Source organism: Oncorhynchus gorbuscha, linkage group LG09 (genome assembly GCF_021184085.1).
Source record: "Oncorhynchus gorbuscha isolate QuinsamMale2020 ecotype Even-year linkage group LG09, OgorEven_v1.0, whole genome shotgun sequence".
NCBI classification, from domain to species: Eukaryota; Metazoa; Chordata; class Actinopteri; order Salmoniformes; family Salmonidae; genus Oncorhynchus; species Oncorhynchus gorbuscha.
This window is the reverse complement of record NC_060181.1, coordinates 53,364,211-53,385,150: the sequence shown is the minus strand read 5'-3', so window position 1 is coordinate 53,385,150 and position 20,940 is coordinate 53,364,211. Positions and strand designations below refer to the sequence as shown.

At 42.6% G+C, this 20,940-nt stretch overlaps 2 protein-coding genes across 4 annotated transcripts in view; both read right to left on the bottom strand.

The window, feature by feature from the left end:
• The window catches only part of pgap1 (post-GPI attachment to proteins inositol deacylase 1), a 30,366-nt gene extending 18,417 nt beyond the window's left edge, over positions 1 to 11,949 (bottom strand). For 2 of the 3 annotated variants that reach the window (XM_046362689.1, XM_046362690.1), the window contains exons 1-2: positions 6,425 to 6,654; positions 5,253 to 5,406 (exon numbers count right to left, since the gene is read on the bottom strand). In XM_046362689.1, coding sequence (XP_046218645.1) covers positions 5,253 to 5,406; positions 6,425 to 6,556 — 286 coding nt within the window. In that variant the 5' untranslated portion in view covers positions 6,557 to 6,654. Of the gene's footprint in view, positions 1 to 5,252; positions 5,407 to 6,424; positions 6,655 to 11,384 lie in introns of those variants that run through there. The other variant, XM_046362692.1, reaches the window with a different exon arrangement.
• Positions 11,950 to 13,496: 1,547 nt separating this feature from the next.
• Positions 13,497 to 20,107, bottom strand: LOC124042863 (m-AAA protease-interacting protein 1, mitochondrial-like). The gene is made up of 5 exons (XM_046360998.1): positions 19,758 to 20,107; positions 19,416 to 19,487; positions 18,480 to 18,606; positions 14,539 to 14,689; positions 13,497 to 14,267 (listed from the first exon to the last, which is right to left on the bottom strand). Exons 1-5 carry the CDS (start codon positions 20,073 to 20,075, stop codon positions 14,189 to 14,191), a joined length of 747 nt encoding a protein of 248 aa, XP_046216954.1. The 5' UTR covers positions 20,076 to 20,107; the 3' UTR covers positions 13,497 to 14,188.
• Between the last annotated feature and the right edge of the window lie 833 nt (positions 20,108 to 20,940).

Genomic DNA, 20,940 nt, shown 5'->3' with positions numbered 1-20,940 from the left:
ATTGTCGACACAGAGCCCCACTGATCCAACATGACTGGACTGCCAACGTGATCGCCCGATGTGGTCTCAACTAGAGGTCAATCGATTAATCGGAATGGCTGATTTCAAGTTTTCATAATCGGTAATCTGCATTTTTGGACAGATTTTAGTAGTCCTATAATAACTACATCCTACAACTTCTTACCTGGGAATATTGAAGACTCATGTTAAAAGGAACCACCAGCTTTCATATGTTCTGAGCAAGGAACTTAAACATGAGCTTTTTTACATGGCACATATTGCACTTTTACTTTCTTCTCCAACATTTTGTTTTTGCATTATTTTAAAACAAATTGAACATTTTATTATTTATTTGAGACTAAATAGATTTTATTGATGTATTAAGTTAAAATAAGTGTTCATTCAGTATTGTTGTAATTGTAAATATGTATATATAAAAAATAAATAATAATAAATAAATAAAAAATTACATTAAAATTATATATTTTTTTGTATTATTATTATTTAAAATCGGCCGATTAATCGGTATCGGCTTTTTTTGGTCCTCAAATAATCATTATCGGCGTTGAAAAATCATAATCAGTCGACCTCCAGTCTCAACAGGCTATTCTGTTATATCGCCGCAGAACCATCTACTAGCCCCGGCCCATTAGCTTTTTCTGAATGCTGTGTCCCCTGCTCGCCGAGTGTAGTAGTGAATACCGTACAGCACCCTGTCTCACCCATTGCTACTCTTGACCCTATGATCACTCGGCTACACAGCCGATGCCCCCTGGACTGTTTCAATAACACTGTACCCCATTATGTTTACCTTAGCTCTCCTGATCAACACCTGTGATTGCTTTATGCCTCTCTCTAATGTCAATATGCCTTGTCTACGGCTGTCTTGGCTAGTTTTTATTGCTTTATTTCACAGCCCTCAGTCCCGCTCAAATTGTCTTAGATAACTCTTTCGTCCAAACCCACACGCATGACGAGACCTCACCTACATTAATTAATGCCTCCAGAGACTAAACCTCTCATCATCATCATCATGCATAGGTTTACCTCCACTGTGCTCACATCCTACCATACCCTTGTATGTACATTATGCCTTGAATCTATTCTACCACACCCAGATATCTGCTCCTTTAATTCTCTGTCCCCAACGCACTAGACGACCAGTTCTTATAGCCTTTAGCCGTACCCTTATCCTACTCTTCCTCTGTTCCTCTGGTGATGTAGAGGTTAACCCAGGCCCTGTAGCCCCCAGTTCCAGGTGCTATCATTTGTTGACTTCTGTTGACTAACCATAAAAGCCTTGGTTTCATGCATGTTAACATCAACTACAACATTTTCCGACAAGATAGAACTTTCCAAAGGGGCTGGAGTTGCAATCTACTGCAGAGACTGCCTGCAGAGTTCTGTCATGCTATCCAGGTCTGTGCCCAAACAGTTTGAGCTTCTACTTTTAAAATTCCACCTTTCCAGAAACAAGTCTCTCACTGTTACTGTTTGTTACAGATCCCCCTCAGCCCCCAGCTGCACCCTGGACACCATATGTGAATTAATTCCCCTCCATTTATCTTCACCGTTTGTACTGTTAGGTGACCTAAACTGGGATATGCTTAACACCCCGGCCATCCTATAATCTAAGATAGATGCCCTCAATCTCACCCAAAATTATCATGGAACCTACCAGGTACAACCCCAAATCCGTAAACTCAGGCACCCTCATAGATATCATCCTGACCAACCTGCACTCTAAATACACCTCTGCTGTCTTCAACCAGGATCTCAGCGATCAAATCAAAGTTTGTCACGTGCACCGAATACAACAGTGAAATGCTTACTTACAGGCCCAAACCAATAGTGCAAAAAAGGTATTAGGTGAACAATGGTTAAGTAAAGAAATAAAACAACAGTAAAAAAAGACAGGCTATATACAGTAGTGAGGCAATAAAAGTAGCGAGGCTACATACAGACACCGGCTAGTCAGTCTGATTGAAGTAGTATGTACATGTAGTTATGGTTAAAGTGACTATGCATATATGATGAACAGAGTGTAGCAGTAGCGTATAGCCCGGTTTGCCAATGTGCAGGAGCACTCGTTGCGTACTCACTGCCTCATTGCCTGTGTCCGTAATGGGTCTGCGGTCAAACAACCACCCCCTAAAAAACTTCAGCGAGCAGGCCTTTCTAATCGACCTGGCCCAGGTATCCTGGAAAGATATTGACCTCATTCCATCAGTAGAGGATGGTTATTGTTTAAAAATGCTTTCCTCACCATCTTAAATAAGCATGCCCCATTCAATTTTTTTTTTGAATCAGATATAGCCCTTGGTTCACTCCAGACGTGACTGCCCTTGACCAGCACAAATACATCCTGTGGCATTCTGCATTGGCATCGAATAGCCCCTGCAATATGCAACTTTTCAGGGAAGTTCGGAACCAATATACACAGGCAGTTAGGAGAGCAAAGGCTAACTTTTTCAAACAGAAATTTGCATCCTGTAGCCAAAACTCCCAAAAGTTCTGGGACACCGTAAAGTCCATGGAGAATAAGAGCACCTCCTCCCAGCTGCCCACTGCACTGAGGCTAGGAAACACTGTCACCACCAATAAACCTACGATAATCGAGAATTTCAATAATCATTTTTCTATGGCTGGCCATGCTTTCCACCTGCGACCCCTTCCCCAGTCAACAGCTCTGTACCCCTCACAGCGTCTTGCCAAAGCCTCCCCCATTTCCCATTCACCCAAAACCAGATAGCTGAAGTTCTGAAAGAACTGCAAAATCTGGACCCCAACAAATCAGCTGGGCTAGACAATCTGGACCCTCTCTTTCTAAAATGATCTGCCAAAATTGTTGCAACCCCTATTACTAGCCTGTTCAACCTCTCTTTCATATCATCTGAGATCCCCAAAGATTGGAAAGCTGCCACGGTCATCCCTCTCTTCAAAGGGGGAAACACTAGACTAAAACTGTTACAGACCTATATCTATCCTATTCTGCCTTTCCAAAGTTTTCGAAAACCAAGTTAACAAACAGGTCACCAACCATTTAAAATCCCATCATACCTTCTCCGCTATGCAATCTTGTTTCTGAGCTGGTCATGGGGGCACCTCAGCCAAGCTCAAGGTCCTAAACGATATCATAACCACCATCAACAAAAGACAATACTGTGCACCCGTATTCATCGACCTGGCCAAGACTTTTGACTCTGTCAATTACCGCATTCTTATCGGCAGACTCAACAGCCTTGGTTTCTCAAATGACTGCCTGGACTGGTTCACCAACTACTTCTCAGAAAGAGTTCAGTGTATCAAATCGGAGGGCCAGTTGTTCAGACCTCTGGCAGGCTCTATGAAGGTGCCACAGGGTTCAATTCTCGTATACAGAGAAAAGAGTTGGCCACATCAATGATGTCGCCTTCCAGACTCACATTAAGCATCTCCAATCCAAAATGAAATATAGAATCTGCTTCCTATTTCGCAACAAAGCATCCTTCACTCATGCTGCCAAACATACCCTCGTAAAAAACTGACTATCCTACCGATACTTGACTTCGGCGATGTCATTTACAAAATAGCCTCAAACACTCTACTCAGCAAATTGGATGTAGTCTATCTCAGTGCCATCCGTTTCGTCAACAAAGTCCCATATACTACCCACTACTGCGACCTGTATGCTCTCGTTGGCTGGCCCTCGCTTCATATTCGTCGCCAAACCCACTGGCTCCAGGTCATCTATAAGTCTATGCTAGGTAAAGCCCCGCCTTATCTCAGCTCACTGGTCACCATAGCAGCACCCACCCGTAGCACACGCTCCAGCAGGTATATTTCACTGGTCACCCCCAAAGCCAATTCCTCCTTTCCTTCCAATTCTCTGCTGCCAATGAATGGAACAAATTGCAAAAGTCACTGAAGCTGGAGAATGATATCTACCTTACTAACTTTAAGCATCAGCTTATCAGAGCAGCTTCCTGATCATTGCACCTGTACATAGCCCATCAGTAAATAGCCAATCCAACTACCTCATCTCCATATTGTTATTTATTTTATGTATATATATAAAAAATATTTTGCTCCTTTGCACACCAGAATCTCTCCTTGGGCATTCAACTTCTGCACATCTATCACTTCTGTGTTTATTTGCTAAATCGTAATTATTTCACCACTACGGCCTATTTATTGCCTTACCTCCCTAATCTTACTTCATTTGCACACACTGTATATAGACTTTTCTATTGTGTTATTGACTGTACGTTTGTTTATTCCATGTGTAACTCTGTGTTGTTGTTTGTATCGCACTGCTTTGCTTTCTCTTGGCCAGGTCGCAGTTGTAAATGAGAACATGTTCTCAACTAGCCTACCTGGTTAAATAAAGATAAATAAATAAAAATCATGCCTTGGTTGAGGTATGTGCTTGTGATTGTAACCATAACATGTAAATAGACTAATGCAACAGAACTCATGATGGACGACACTGAATACCATCATGCACATAATGGTAAAATAGCAAACTATGTGCATGTCGCATGTGTGTATGTGGGGGTGGGCGTACGCATGCAAGATTGAGAGTGAGAGAAAGAGAGCGTGGGTGTTCTACTCCCACCAGCAGCCACTAGCAACACCAAACCAGAAGAGGATAGATCTGCATTAGAGTGGGCATAGAACAGGGAAAATCAACTAAATTCAGCCAGAAGATCAGGAGGAAGAGAACATAATCACAAATCATTTGTAAACCTCAAATTGACCACACAGATATAATATTTAACTAAAACAGAATCATTTGAAACCTTGTATACGATCACACAAACACTGTATGTGTGGGAATACTTTGGAACAGATTTCCAGAATTAAAATCCCTTGGAGCTGATTTGCTGGTGTTTCTACACCCCCCTTTGGAAACAAGCATATTATTAATCAAGTGACATCCTCTGGGTCCTCATAGCGCATTTTGATGCCCAAAACATATTCAATAGATATATATATTTTTTTATTTTGCTTAGAAAACTTGGGGGACAAAATAAAATCACCTCCAGTTGGGCAACCCTTCCATAAGATCTTTCTCAAATACAAGAGTTTCACCAGCCTATGTACAATATGCAACTGAATCAGATATTGTACATTGAAAATTCTTAGCTTCCATTGTTAGAGCAATGGAGAGAGCAAACTTGTGATATTCCCTAATCTGAGTTGAGTGGGTATGTTCGATTCGAGTAAATTTGAAAAGTGGATGAGTTTGGTTAATGGTGATAGAGGCTCACCTTGTTTGTAGCTGCCTGCGTTTCCAGGTAGGAAAAGAACAGGGGCCCCGGTTAGTTTTAGTCCGCGAGTGTCCTGAGCGTACTGGCCCTCTCCGTACAGGTAAAGCCCATACGCTGGGTACTGGCGGGCCACGCGTCGGGGCAGGGCAATACGCTGTCAACACACAAACATAGTGAGGACACACACATCCCTGATAGAGCTCGTACTCTCCGGGCCTAACGTACAACACACTAAGGATACACACACACACACCTCCCTAGAGGTAGAGCCATATGCTGGGAACAGCTGAGCCACACTTCTAGACAGATTAACACATCACAGAGAAGAAGAAAAAACAGTAGAGAGAGAAAGCATCGTTGTGTGTGTGTGTGTGCATGCTGAACGACAGGAGAGGTGTGGCACCACGTGGCCGATACTGACTCTTGATTGAGCAAATCAGATCCGAGAACAATTTTGGGTAATAAATATAATAGCTACTTCTAATAGATTGGACCAATTCTTCATATTTTATCAGCACCATGGTGAGCGCAGACAGACCACACAGGGCCATATGGTTGTGCCAGGCACTCAATGGGTGGAATAATCACCTTATAGTACTTATCATGGATCAACTGCAGCTTCCAACACAAGGTGTGATCTCCTGAGCCCTGATGTAACATACAATGACACCACACACACTCACTCAGCATCCTCAACATACAGTAACTGCTTACCATGCCACCTCTCTATTGCAGCTAGTACTAGAAATAATGTACAATTCCATGGTAAATGTGAAACGTAGCTAGGTGTGCATGACACAGTCCGTCGACACCCTCAACAAGGAAATCGTCCTGAAAATCTTGCATGAGGTGCGATGTTGAAATTGGAAGCCTAATATGCAGGTGCTTTACGACAACAGGTAGCTTGAGCTTCAACATGGTATATCGGTCATGGGCTAATTTATAGCTAGGCATATCCATATTAAGGCTCTAAGAATCACAGCTGGACATTGACAGCTGGAGGAGGGGGGGGGGTGATGCTAGCTCGTCCTGAAAAGGATGGACACTAAAATAATGTTACGCATTTGGCAGCAACGTTCCGAGTGTTGTTGACAGTGCCGAGTGATTACGCCGAACCGAAACCGAGTCGCGCACGGTGCCATTTGTTTGAGGTCAATAGGCAAACTACTCACCCGGTACTCGGGGTACTCGAACATATAGGTCATTGTGCACCTATTCTCTTCAAATCCCGAAAACATTTCTCGCAGGCCCATCGCCAGAAGACCCAGTGCACACCCGTAAAAGGCCACAGTGGCGACTCTCATGTCTACTGTCTTTCGGATTTTTGTCTATTTACAGGTATACTGTTTCCATTTTTCCTTTTGCAAACCCTCTCTCTGTTAAACCTGATCTTCTTCTTCTTCTCCTTCTTCTGTGGATTCTATATGGCGGTTGGCAACCAACTTTAAGGTGCATTACCGCCTCCAACTGGACTGGAGTGTGGAGCGAAGGTCTAAATCCTACCCAATATTCTCGTCTCCCGAAGGAAACGAAATACACAATGAAATACCACATCCCCTGAAGATTTCCACAGCAGTTCACTTAATCCTGGCTCTTCAACCCCATTACTCCTCAAATCTAATAACAATCGCTCACTTTCTCTCATCATATTTCTGGCACTGAAATAGAACATGTTCCCTTGTGTTCATCTCCTCCTGACAATGATCACACCTCCCAGACGGATGGTTCCCCACCACTTTCAATGTACTATTTAGCCTTGTGTGTCCCAGTCCCAGCCTTGTGACTACACTTTCCTCCCTCGGGCCTGAGGACCTCCCAGACCCCATCTGTTCCTGGATCTTATACAGATGTCTTCCCTTACTCTCCCTGTTCCACAACACTTGCCACTTATTTTTAACCACTGTTCTTATTAATCCCTTGGCTTCTGCTTTATTGATTGACAATTCCATCTCAACATTAGGATGTTTAGGAGCCTGCTTGGCAATACTATGCACTTTGTCATTCCCCTCTACTCCCACATGACCTGGTACCCAGAGGAACATCACAATATTTTTCACCCTATACAAACAACGCAAAACCTCATACAATACATCCTGTCTGCTCTGAGACACACATGCATTTAAGCTCATCAATGCTGCACAGGAGTCAGAGCAGATGACTAACCTGTCTGGCCTCACCTCCTGCACACACTCGGCAGCCAATGGTATGGCCAACAACTCCATTGTGTAAACGGATAAATGATCCGTTGCTCTTTTCGTCACTGCCATATTAAACTCAGGAACACTAAAAGCTGCTGCTCTCCTCCCTGTTTTAGGGTCCTTAGGTCCATCTGTGAATATATTCTAGAAAGCATAGTTTTGTGTCCTTAAATGTTCACTTACAACTGAATCTACTCTTTCCTCAACATATCTTACCCTCACAAGCAACCCTAGATCTATCACTGGTTGAGGGAGACACCAAGGTGGGATTGCAAGAAGACCCACAAAGGGGCTACACTCCCTCCCAAACATCCCCACCTCTCTCGCCATGCAATTGCCTATCCACCAAAAGCTTGTATTCAGATTTTGTTGATCATTTGATTTGATCATTTTGACCGATACCAATATCCAATATTTTCCTTGCCAAAAATACGATACCGATAACTGATTTTTAAAAAGTGTGGCCTTTTAAGCATTCTAGTACAGCTTAATAGTTAACACACACACACACACATGGATGCAGAGGTCTAAGGCACTGCATCTCAGTGCAAGGGGCGTCACTACAGTCCCTGGTTTGAATCCAGGCTGTATCACATCTGGCCATGATTGGGAGTCCCATAGGGCGGTGCACAATTGGCCCAGCGTCATCCGGGACGTCATTGTAAATAAGATTTTTTTCTTAACTGACTTGCCTAGTTAAATAAAAACATATTTTTTAAATGTATCTACGTTATATAGGTATGCACCGATATTGATGTTGACATTTTTAGCTAATATCGGCCAATTCCAATATGTTCACCGATATACCGATATATTGCGCATCCCTAATGAGATGTCAATGCTATCGGCCTGTAGTTTGAAGGACTAGTAGGGTCTTTCCCAGGTTTCCTTATTGGCACCTCTACCGCTTGCTACCAACTTCCAGGCAATTTCCCTTCTTGCCACACCTTATTATAAAAGCCCAATACTTTCCCCATTGCAGTGTCACTGAGATGAGCCATCATGATGTAACACATCTCATCCTTCACAGAAGATGTTACCCCAGCTTTAGCTAATGCACTCTTCATCTGGATCATTCAATGTGTCTCCCACCATCTCTCTCTGATCCAGGACCCCCGGATGTTCTCCTCTGACCCTCTCTCTCCCATGCTGCCCCTCTTCTGTCAGATTCTTTGATGTGTGCACCATTACAAATGCCTGGGCTAACATCTCTCACTGCAACAATCTCCCCACTTTTCAGCACAAGGATATCCCAATCTCTTCTGACCCCACTCATCCTCTTAATCATCCCCCATACCTCTCCCACAGGAGTGGTCCGGCCTATGTTTCCACAGAACCGGCACCAATACTCCCTCTTAGCTGTCCTAATGATCCTCCTTGCTACTGCTTGTGCAACATTCTGAAAGCGCTGTTCCTACTTTTCACTGCCTCTCTACACTCTTCACTCCACCAGGGGGCTGTGTTACTCTTTCTCCCCCCTGTACCCATAGGAATCACTTGCCTTGCAGACCCTATTATTGCTCCTCTTATTCCCTCATTGACTGTTTCTATATCTGAATTAAGATCTACCTGGGACAGCTTCTGTTCACTCCTGAAACTGACCCCGCTCCACTTTCCCAAATATTAATCTCCTCAATCCATTTCCTTTTGATTCTTCCTCCCTCATTCCTACAGTACACATGATAGTATAGTGATCACTACCCACTGTAGATTCCTCCGAAACCTCCTAACTCCATCTGCCTGCCGTTGAACTTGAACTCAAAGTAAGATCCAGAGCAGATTCATTTCCAGTTACTGGATCAATCCTGGTTCCCCGGTCATCAATAAGACTAACAAGCCCCTTCTCATCCAGTAGTTCCTCCAACACTTGTCCATTTACATCAGTCCGTAACCATCCCCAGAGAGTACTATGAGCATTAAAATTCCCACACCACATTACCCGTCTCCTATCTTGACCTTCTACATTCCCAAGGGCCAGCAACTCCAGTCTCTTACACGGGTTGTAAAAGTTCACTATTACCATATTCCCCCCTATCAACCACACCTCTACCACTACATACTCCTGTTCCACTCCCTCTCCCACACAGCTATACGTGATCCCTCGCTTTATAAAAGGTAGCACACCCAATATTCCATGTAACTCCTTCGTTGAGAAATCTTTCAGCCCCAGCAACTGCTCCGCCGCATCCACTATGATTACTATCTTCCTGGACCTTCTCTCCACCTTGGCAGTGTCATTAATTACCATAGCTATAAAGGCCACAAAGTCCACCTTCTTAATCTTTAAAATGTCCAGATCCTGCTGGTGAAAGGCAACCACTGCAGCCTGCAGTGTAGACCGATCCACTACCGTGAACTCTTCTGGTGCACCATGCCATCCCTCAACGGTTTTCACAGCTGTTGCATATGAAAGACTGTACAACCTTTGGCCACCTCATTCCCTTTCACCCTTGTGGGGCATTCGAAAGACGTGGCTTCATGGTTCCCACCGCAATTGCAACTTGTCACATATTCATCACTATAACACATAATATGATCTTTTCCACAACTTGGACATATAGACTTCTCCCTTCTGCAAATACTTGATGAATGACCAAAAGCTTTACAATGATCACACTGCATTGGTCTTGGGATACATGCTCTGACTCTATAGATAATAAACCCTAACTGCACTTGAGTAGGGAGAGACTCCATATCAAAAAACAAAAGAACAGATTCACTTTTTCACTATTCACCACACAATTCATCCGGCGAGCTTCAATCACTCCAGGAATATTTTTAATCTCTTTGAAATTGACTTCCCACAAGACCAGGTATAACACCCTTGAGGGGTGCCCTGTTTCAAAGAAACACACACGACACTTCAAACTTATCAAATCGGTTAAGACACAACGCATGTTCCCTCCACAGAAGCACCAAAAAATCTAAACAAGCCTGCCTCTCGTGATCATCATAGCACACTCTCCCCCAGTTTGGATAACTAAAATGGTTTCTTCAAGATTGGTACTCTGCTCAGCTGCTCCTCATTAACATACTGTACTCCTACTAGATACGAAGGATCCTTCTCATCACTGTACACTACTTTGCTCCGTTTTCCATTCTTTTGGACAATACTCCAATTCTCCTTGAATCTATCTCCATGGTATTCAGAATTCACTTCAACTTCTGCTTCCGCCATCTTTCATTCTTCGATTCAGTGGGAGGAAATTTAACATAGTGGGCAGAACAGGCAAGGAGGTGGACAAAGCCCAGCACGAGCTAGCAAGATCCTATTGGCATGTTGTAGCATATATTTGCATATTTAATTATTAGGGAACTGTCACACCCTGATCTGTTTCACATGTCTTTATGATTGTCTCCACTGACCTCCAGGTGTCGCCTATCTTCCCCATTATCCCATGTATTTATATGTGTTCTCTATTTGTCTGTTGCCAGTTCATTTTGTAAGTCAAGCCAACCAGCATTTTGTGTCAGCTCCTGCTTTTCCCCAGTCTCTCTTTACTCGTCCTCCTAGTTTTTGACCCTTGCCTGTCCTGACCCTGTACCCACCCGCCTGACCACTCTGCCTGCCCCTGACACTGACCCTGCACGCCGCCCTGTACCTTTGCCCCGCCTCTGGATTGCTGACCTCTGTCCGACTTGACCCTGAGCCTGCCTGCCATCCTGTACCTTTGCCCCGGTTGCTGTACTAAACATTGTTACTTCGACAAGGTCTGCATCTGTGTCTTACCTTGATACCTGATTGGAACACCTCTGTGAAGTGCGCGTGTGAACAAACTCAATTCAACCTTGCAGTCCCAAACAACGCTATTCTTTAAAACTCTGGCAAAGCATCAAGTCTATAAAGTTCAGTGCTCTGTGTTCGTAACAGATTGTAGTTTTGGGAACAGAAAAATGTATTGAGAAAATTAGCAGAATGTTGGCCCAGTTTCACCTTGCTCCATCCTCTCCCACAACCCGTGACTGGACTTCCTCTCTCGGCCATGTTTGGTGGTGAGAAAACGTTCAAAACAAGGGATCATCAACTAGATTCAGCAGCGGGTCGATTTGTTCTTGAGCGGATGGTCAGGGGGGCAAAACACAAAATCAAACATAATATTTTAAAAAACACCAACACATAGTCATAGCAAGTGTGTTGTGTGTGGGTATTTGCAAACCTTAAGGTAAATACAAACACAAATGGCCAGGCCATCTTTACAGTGCTTTGCAAAAATATTCATCCCCCTTGGCGTTTTTCCTGTTTTTGTTGCAATACAGCCTGTAATTTAAATATAATTTTATTTGGATTCCATGTAATGGATATACACAAAAATGTCCAAATTGGTGAAGTGAAATGAAAAAAATGTAGTTTAAAAAAATATGCATGCATATGCATTCACCCCCTTTGTTATGAAGCCCCTAAATCTGGTGCAACCAATTACCTTCATAAGTCACATAATTTGTTAAATAAAGTCCACCTGTGTGCAATCTAAGTGTCACATGATCTCAGTATATACGGTTGAAGTAGGAAGTTTACATACACCTTAGCCAAATACATTTAAACTCCGTTTTTTCACAATTCCTTACATTTAATCCTAGTTAAATTACCCTGTTTACGGTCAGTTAGGATCACCACATTATTTTAAGAATGTGAAATGTCATAATAATAACAGAAAGATTTATTTCAGCTTTTATTTCTTTCATCACATTCCCAGTGGGTCAGAAGTTTACATACACTCCATTAGTATTTGGTAGCATTGCCTTTAAATTGTTAAACTTGGGTAAAACCTTTTGGGTAGCCTTCCACAAGCTTCCCACGATAAATTGGATGATTTTCGGCCCATTCCTCCTGACAGAGCTGGTGTAACTGAGTCGGGGTGGTAGGCCTCCTTGCTCGCACATGCTTTTCAGTTCTGCCCCCCAATAATTATATGGGATTGAGGTCAGGGCTTTGTGATGGCCACTTCAATATCTTGACATTGTTGTCCTTAAACCATTTTGCCACAACTAAGTACGCTTGGGGTCATTGTCCATTTCGAAGACCCATTTGCGACCAAGCTTCAACTTCCTGACTAATGTATTGAGATGTTGCTTCAATATATCCACATAATCCAAACAGTTCTATTTTTGTTTCATCAGACCAGAGGACATTTCTCCAAAAAGTATGATCTTTGTCCCCATGTGCAGTTGCAAACCGTAGTCTGGCTTTTTTATAGCGGTTTTGGAGCAGTGGCTTCTTCCTTGCTCAAGGGGCCTTTCAGGTTATGTTGATACAGGACTCGTTTTACTGTGGATATAAATACTCTTGTACCTGTTTCCTCCAGCATCTTCACAAGGTCCTTTGCTGTTGTTCTGGGATTGGTTTGCACTTTTCGCACCAAAGTACGTTCATCTCTAGGAGACAGAACGCGTCTCCTTCCTGAGCGGTATGACAGCTGCGTGATCCCATGGTGTTTATACTTGAGTACTATTGTTTGTGCAGATGAACGTGGTACATTCAGGCATTTGGAAATTGCTCCCAAGGATGAACCAGACCTGTGGAGGTCTACAAAAAAAAACGTCTGAGGTCTTGGCTGATTTCTTTTGATTTTCCCATGATGTCAAGGAAAGAGGCACTGAGTTTGAAGGTAGGCCTTTAAATACATCCACAGGTACACCTCCAATTGACTAAGATGATGTCATTTAGCTTATCAGAAGCTTCTAAAGCCATGACATCCTTTTCTGGAATTTTCCAAGCTGTTTAAAGACAGTCAACTTAGTGTATGTAAACGTCTGACCCACGGGAATTATGATACAGTGAATTATAAGTGAAATAATCTGTCTGTAAACAATTGTTGGAAAAATTACTTGTGTCATGCACAGAGTAGATGTCCTGACCGACTTCCCAAAACTATAGTTTGTTAACAAGAAATGTATGGAGTGGTTGAAACAAGTTTTTAAATGACTCCAACCTAAATGTATGTAAACTTCCGACTTCAACTGTATACTTTCAGTCACCAACAGTAATTGGTTATCACTTATGTTCAGATGGACTATTCTGGTGACAGAGCACATCTCAAGAAATGGAAACAGTAGCTATAGTAATTTTTATGGCATAGTTGGAATTCATCCTCTCTACATAACTATTGAGTGTGTGAAAGCAAGAGTACAAGGAGGTTTGAGAAAAGTTTGCTGAGGGCATGCTTGAATTATCATAATTTTGTTTTGTTTACATCTGAAACCTAAACAGAAAGTGTGCACGCTCTACTTGAAGACGCCAAAGCGTGGACAGCAGCAGATCGAAGACAGAATCTCAATATGGTGAATCTCAATACCGAGCTCATTTTCACACTGTCTGGATGCCTCGTCTACCCTCCCCATTAAACAAAATAATGAATCTCAGGCCTTAGAGGCAGAACTGACAAAGCCTAGTTTTGACCACTGATTGCGGTGCTTGCTGAGACAAGGGCAAAAAAACGAAAAAACCTGGTCTTACACAGACTTCTGTATAGTAGTACAATTATGAACAGACATGTTTGACTTTTGCTCTTTTTCTACAGTGGATAGTATATGACTTCTGGCAGATAGAAAGTTTGCCCCGAATATTCCCCATATATTTTCTGGTCTTGAGTTTGAGAGCTATTTTGCTCCTGAGGAGCATCTCAAGATTTTAGCAGTTAGAGGGATATTCTTGTAGGGTCAGGAAGAAGGATGGTCTTCCATTCTATGTCTCTCTACTACTCTCCATTTCCCCCTATAATCTCCATTCACAATCCCAGTTTAATCCAGCAGCTTGGAGTGCTCTATCCTGGTGATGGTCCAGTCCGGTGGCACCCCCTTAGTAAACTCCCTTTGGAATCTGCAAAAAGCCATGATGGATAAAAGGGTTGTTAAACAGGAAGTGTAAACATTAAGCATGTGAGACACTTGACAGTCATGCAAAGGAGGTTACTGCAGGTAGTTGTTTCCTTGGGAACAGATCTAGGATCTAAGACTGTTTGCAGACTTAATGCTTTCTATTTGTCAGAGAGATACTTGAATTGCTTTATCACAGCCACTTCCAACTGCAGACCATTAAATCAACTGTGAACATTGTACTTTAGCAACAATAACAAACAAAAAAAACTCACTCATAGTTCGCTGTGAGCAATCTCTTAGTCTCTGGCTCACCCTCACCACCTATGGCCACCTGAAAGATGCGTGTTCCCTCCAATGATTCCTCAGGCAACCGGGCACTTGTTAGATACCAGTACCTCATCAGAATACTGACAAACTTCCGCCCTGAAAGAAGAGAGATTAATGTTTTTGTAACAACAACAAAACGCCTACAGTAGGGCTGTGACAGTCATAGAATTTTGGATGATTAAAATCAAGATGTAAAAGCAGGAAGTGTACCCATCAATATGCTGTGATTTGTTGATTCAACTTACTTGACCTTACAAAAAATAAATGTCATTGCATGAGCCATGTTAACATAATTTGAATGAATATTTACAGTACCATGGAAATCATTGCATCACAATACCAGGCAGCCATACTCCGAGTCAATAATTATGTAATAACAAATTCCCCTCGACCACGCCTACAAATTGGAGAAAACAACATTCTTTCCCATTGACCCCAGTGTAAAAGAGCCAACATCGTTGTTTATTTTTTTGTTATACAGAAATAACAAAGCATGCTGAAAAGCTGCTGTGTTGTTCAATGTACATGTAACCAGATCAAAATTCCCACCTGCGGTTCGCAATGGGTGGCAGGGTAGCCTAGTGGTTAGAGCGTTGGACTAGTAACGAGCTGACAAGGTACAAATCTGTTGTTCTGACCCCAGAACAGGCCAACCTACTGCTCCTAGGCTGTCATTGAAAATAAGAATTTGTTCTCAACTGACTTGCCTGGTTAAATAAAGGAAAATAAATAAAATGCTAGCTCCACTCCTATTCCCCAGCACTCTCTTTTGATGACTTCGGGAACCGTAAAAGCCTTGGTTTCATGCATGTTAACAGAAGCCTCCTTTGTTTTATTTACTGCTTTATCACACTCTGCCAATGCGGATGTTCTAGCCGTGTCTGAATCCTTGCTTTTGAAGACCACCAAAAATTCTGAAATGTTCATCCCGAACTAAATTTTCAGACAAGATAGGACAGCCAAAGGGGGCGGTGTTGCAATCTACTGCAAAGATAGCCTGCAGAGTTCTGTCCTACTATCCAGGTCTGTACCCAAACAATTTGAACTTCTACTTTAAAAATCCACCTCTCTAAAAACAAGTCTCTCACCGTTGCCGCCTGCAATAGACCACCCTCTGCCCCCATCTGTGCTTTGGACACCATATGTGAACTGATTTCCCCCCATCTATCTAGCAGCACGAGCTCTGAAGGCGACCTAAAGTGGAACATGCTTAACACCCCAGCCATCCTACAATCTAAGCTTGATGCCCTCAATCTCACACAAATTATCAATGAACCTACCAGGTACCACCCCAAAGCCGTAAAAACAGGCACCATCATAGATATCATTCTAACCAACTTGCCCTCTAAATACACCTCTGCTGTTTTCAACCAAGATCTCAGCGATCACTGCTTCATTGCCTGCATCGGTACTGGGTCAGCGGTCAAACGACCTCCACTCATCACTGTCAAACGCTCCCTGAAACACTTCAGCGAGCAGGCCTTTCTAATCGACCTGGCCGGGGTATCCTGGAAGGATATTGATCTCATCCCGTCAGTAGAGGATGCCTGGTTATTTTTTGTAAATGCCTTCCTCACCATCTTAAATAAGCATGCTCCATTCAAGAAATTTAGAACCAGGAACAGATATAGCCCTTGGTTCTCTCCAGACCTGACTGCCCTTAACCAACACAAAAACATCCTATGGCGTTCTGCATTAGCATCGAACAGCCCCCCGTGATATGCAACTTTTCAGGGAAGCTAGAAACCAATATACACAGGCAGTAAGAAAAGCCAAGGCTAGCATTTTCAAGCAGAAATTTGCTTCCTGCAACACGAACTCAAAAAAGTTCTGAGACACTGTAAAGTCAATGGAGAATAAGAACACCTCCTCCCAGCTGCCCACTGCACTGAAGATAGGAAACACTGTCACCACCGATAAATCCACTATAATTGAGAATTTCAATAAGCATTTTTATACGGCTGGCCATGCTTTCCACCTTGCTACCCCTACCCCGGTCAACAGCACTGCACCCCCCACAGCAACTCGTCCAAGCCTTCCCCATTTCTCCTTCTCCCAAATCTAGTCAGCTGATGTTCTGAAAGAGCGGCAAAATCTGGACCCCTACAAATCAGCCGGGCTAGACAATCTGAAGCCTTTCTTTCTAAAATGAACTGCCTAAATTGTTGCCACCCCTATTACTAGCCTGTCAAACCTCTTTCGTGTCATCTGAGATTCCCAAAGATTGGAAAACAGCTGTGGTCATCCCACTCTTCAAAGGGGGGGCGGATACTCTTGACCCAAACTGCTACAGACCTATGTCTATCCTACCCTGCCTTCCTAAAGTCTTCAAAAGCCAAGTCAACAAACAGATTACCAACCATTTCGAATCCCACCATACCTTCTCCGCTATGCAATCTGGTTTCAGAGCTGGTCATGGGTGCACCTCAGCCACGCTCAAGGTCCTAAACGATATCTTAAACGCCATCGATAAGATGATAAGAAACAGTGCAGCCATATTCATTGACCTGGCCAAGGCTTTCGACTCTGTCAATCACCACATCCTCATCGACAGACTGGCTTCCTATTTTGCAACAAAGCATCCTTCACTCATGCTGCCAAACATACCCTTGTAAAACTGACCATCCTACAGATCCTCGACTTAGGAGATGTCATTTACAAAATAGCCTCCAATACCCTACTCAATAAATTGGATGCAGTCTATCACAGTGCCATCCGTTTTGTCACCAAAGCCCCACATACTACCCACCACTGTGACCTGTACACTCTCATTGGCAGGCCCTCGCTTCATACTCGTCGCCAAACCTACTGGCTCCAGGTCATCTACAAGACCCTGCTAGGTAAAGTCCCCCCTTATCTCAGCTCGCTGGTCACCATAGCAGCACCCACCTGTAGCACGCGCTCCAGCAGGTATATCTCTCTGGTCTCCACCAAAACCAATTTCTCCTTTGGCCGCCTCTCCTTCCAGTTCTCTGCTACCAATGACTGGAACGAACTACAAAAATCTCTGAAACTGGAAACACTTATCTCCCTCGCTAGCTTTAAGCACCAGCTGTCAGAGCAGCTCACAGATTACTGCACCTGTACATAGCCCATCTATAATTTAGCCCAAACAACTACCTCTTTCCCTACTGTATTTATTTATTTTGCTCCTTTGCACCCCATTATTTCTCTCTACTTTGCACATTCTTCCATTACAAATCAACCATTCCAGTGTTTTACTTGTTTTTTTGTATTTACTTCGCCACCATGGCCCTTTTTTGCCTTTACCTCCCTTCTTACCTCACTTGCTCACATTGTATATAGACTAATTTTTCTACTGTATTATTGACTGTATGTTTGTTTTACTCCATGTTTAACTCTGTTATTGTATGTGTCGAACTGCTTTGCTTTATCTTGGCCAGGTCGCAATTGTAAATGAGAACTTGTTCTCAACTTGCCTACCTGGTTAAATAAAGGTGAAGGGGGGGATAATTTTATTTTCAGGACAGTTTTCATCCATAAACGTCAGTTACACGGTAATAGTGCCAGCCCTAAAAACGCCTATGCCAGGTCATTCAGTTCTTATGGCAAATGCATTTATTGCACACCAGGCATACAGGCTCTGGTGAATGAGACTACTGTGATAACTAATTTCCTTCCCTTGATGAGCTCCCATTTGTCAATCTGAAATGTAATGGCACAGTGCTTACTAATCCAATCACTTATTCAATTCTTACAGATATGAAATCGAAGTCTATACAGAAGGAAATACATCATTTTATTGGAATCCACCCACATTTAGTTAACATATTACTGACTGTTGACATCAGAAATGATCAGTCATAGTAAAGGAGTAGGTGGTTTAGTGTGTAGTTTTTTGCTGTGTAGATAACCTGGCTCTTACCATCATCATCATAACAGATGCCAACATCCCCCGGTGTTGTATACATCAAGTCTTCCGGATCAGCAGAAAGTGCTTGCAGGTGGCTGGGAGGGAGCAGAGCACATTTCTCCTCCAGTTTTGCAATCAGCTGTGAGGGAGAAAATACAGAGAGGAAATATGAGAAAGGGCCTAATACCTGCAGATAACGTGGTATACATTTATATTTTTAGTTATTTAGCACAGTAGTTCAGCAGTCCGGCTAACAACCTACCCCTGAAAGTTGTAATAGTTGCACAAGATGCAATTTCAAAATTGGGTAGTGCATCGTCAGTTTTCCTCTCGTCATGTCAGTCATTGCACACCTTAGAGCAGGCTTTTCCAAACTCGGCCCTGAGTTTGGGAAACCCTGCCTTAAAGAGACATTTATAACTTGTAAGAAATGTCTAGATGAACTAGCCCATGTCAGCGACATTTAGCCCATAGATTATGTTGTAATGTTTGAGTCACTCAAATATCACATGAATACACATTAGACATGGCAAAATGTATAGAATTGCAAGAAAGAAAGAAAAAAACAGAGGGGTGTGAACAGTTTGTGTCATGAAGAGTGGTTGTGCCCATAGAAACTGATGTGGGGAGAAGATGTTGGAAGGGGGGGGCGGAGGATGCTGGAAGGGGGGGCGGAGGATGTTCCCGTGAAAAAGCTTAGGAACCCCTAATTTAACAGACGCTAGTATCCAGAATGACTTACAGAAGCTATCAGGGTTAAGTGCTTTGCACAAGGGCACATTGGCATATTTTTTACCTAGTCAGCTCAAGGATTTGAACCAGCAACCTTTTGGTTACAATGTTCTAAACCGCTAGGGCTGGCTGCCACCCCCCAACCCACTAGCAGCTCTCCTATCAATTCTACACTGAAATGATTTGTGCAAAAATGTCTGAGAATATAATACTCACGTCTTTAGCAACCAGACCTTCAAGAGACTCAAATTGACTCCCTGACAACAGTCTTGAAACATGGGAGAATGCCTGCAACAACATATTATATTTGAGCTATAACACAACGTAACAATTATGTAAGATGCACTAAGGAACAAGTTCAACTGTTCATGATTAGAAGGGGTAACAGTCAAACATTTCACAAGAACTGGATTGTGTACAAAACTTAGCTTGCAGTTACGCCCACGTTGTTTCTCTTGGCAAGCTGTGGTATTAGTCAAGCATACTTTAATAAGAAATTAAGTATTTCTGGTCTAACTAGGTAGAGACTACTTATTCCACGGACTGTAGCCTACCTACCTGTTTAGATCCCTCTGTGAATTCTTCGATTTTGAATTCCTTGTCAAAATAAACCCGAATCAAAAAATAGTATATTCGGGTTCGAAACCATATGAAAGGGTTGGGGATGCCAACCACAACCACCTTCTGGTTTTGTTTACCTCCACCTCGATCAGAGCTGTAAGATCGGACTGTGGAAGCGACACCAACGGACAAATTTGGAGCCAGGCGAGTAGTCTTGTTGGACTGGGGCTGCACAACGTGATCAGGTTTCAAGAAACGAATCAGTACTGAAGGCGGCCTGCTACGGTAGCAACCTCTTAACATGGGCAGCGCCATCTTTTCCTCCCACAGCAACTCGGTCCTTTAGTCTGCATCGTCCGACAGAAAACATGGGTACACATTACTTGGTTTCTATACAACCTCTGACATTAAAAATCGAAAAGTAGGAAGGTTTGAGATATAATTCCTACATTACTTAATGTGTACTTTACGTAACATATTTGATATTTATATGTATATTTGTTATATTTGTATTTTTAAGTAATATAAACACAACATTCACCCACTGATGGCTAGTATACTACGGTTCCATTTTTGCGGAAGGTAAACAGTGTCACACTGATACATGCTCGCATATGGAACTTCAGCCATAATATCTGTCCAGTTCAGGTCTATAAAATTAAGTTATGGAACACCAGGAGAAAGTTTCACTCCCTGTCTTTACATGAGTGGATAAAGACAATTTTGCACGAGACATTTATACAATAGTAAGCAATCTCTTTCGGAAATAAAACATCTAGTTCAATTTAAAAAAAAAGTTTATTGGTCTCTGTCAAACAAGTACACAAATAATTAAAATGTACAATACAAATAAACTATAAATCAAGAACTTCTGGGCGAATCCAATTAACAACCCAGATAGCACTGAAACTAATCAACATGCAATCAACAGGATCACACCTACACATTCAAGGGCTTTTCTTTATTTTTACATTGTAGAATAATAGTGAAGACATCAAAACTATGAAATAACACATATGGAATCATGTAGTAACCAACAAGATGTTAAACAAATCAAAATGTATTTTATATTTGAGATTCTTCAAAGTAGCCACCCTTTGCCTTGATGACAGCTTTGCACACTCTTGGCATTCTCTCAACCAGCTTCACCTGGAATGCTTTTCCAACAGTCTTGAAGGAG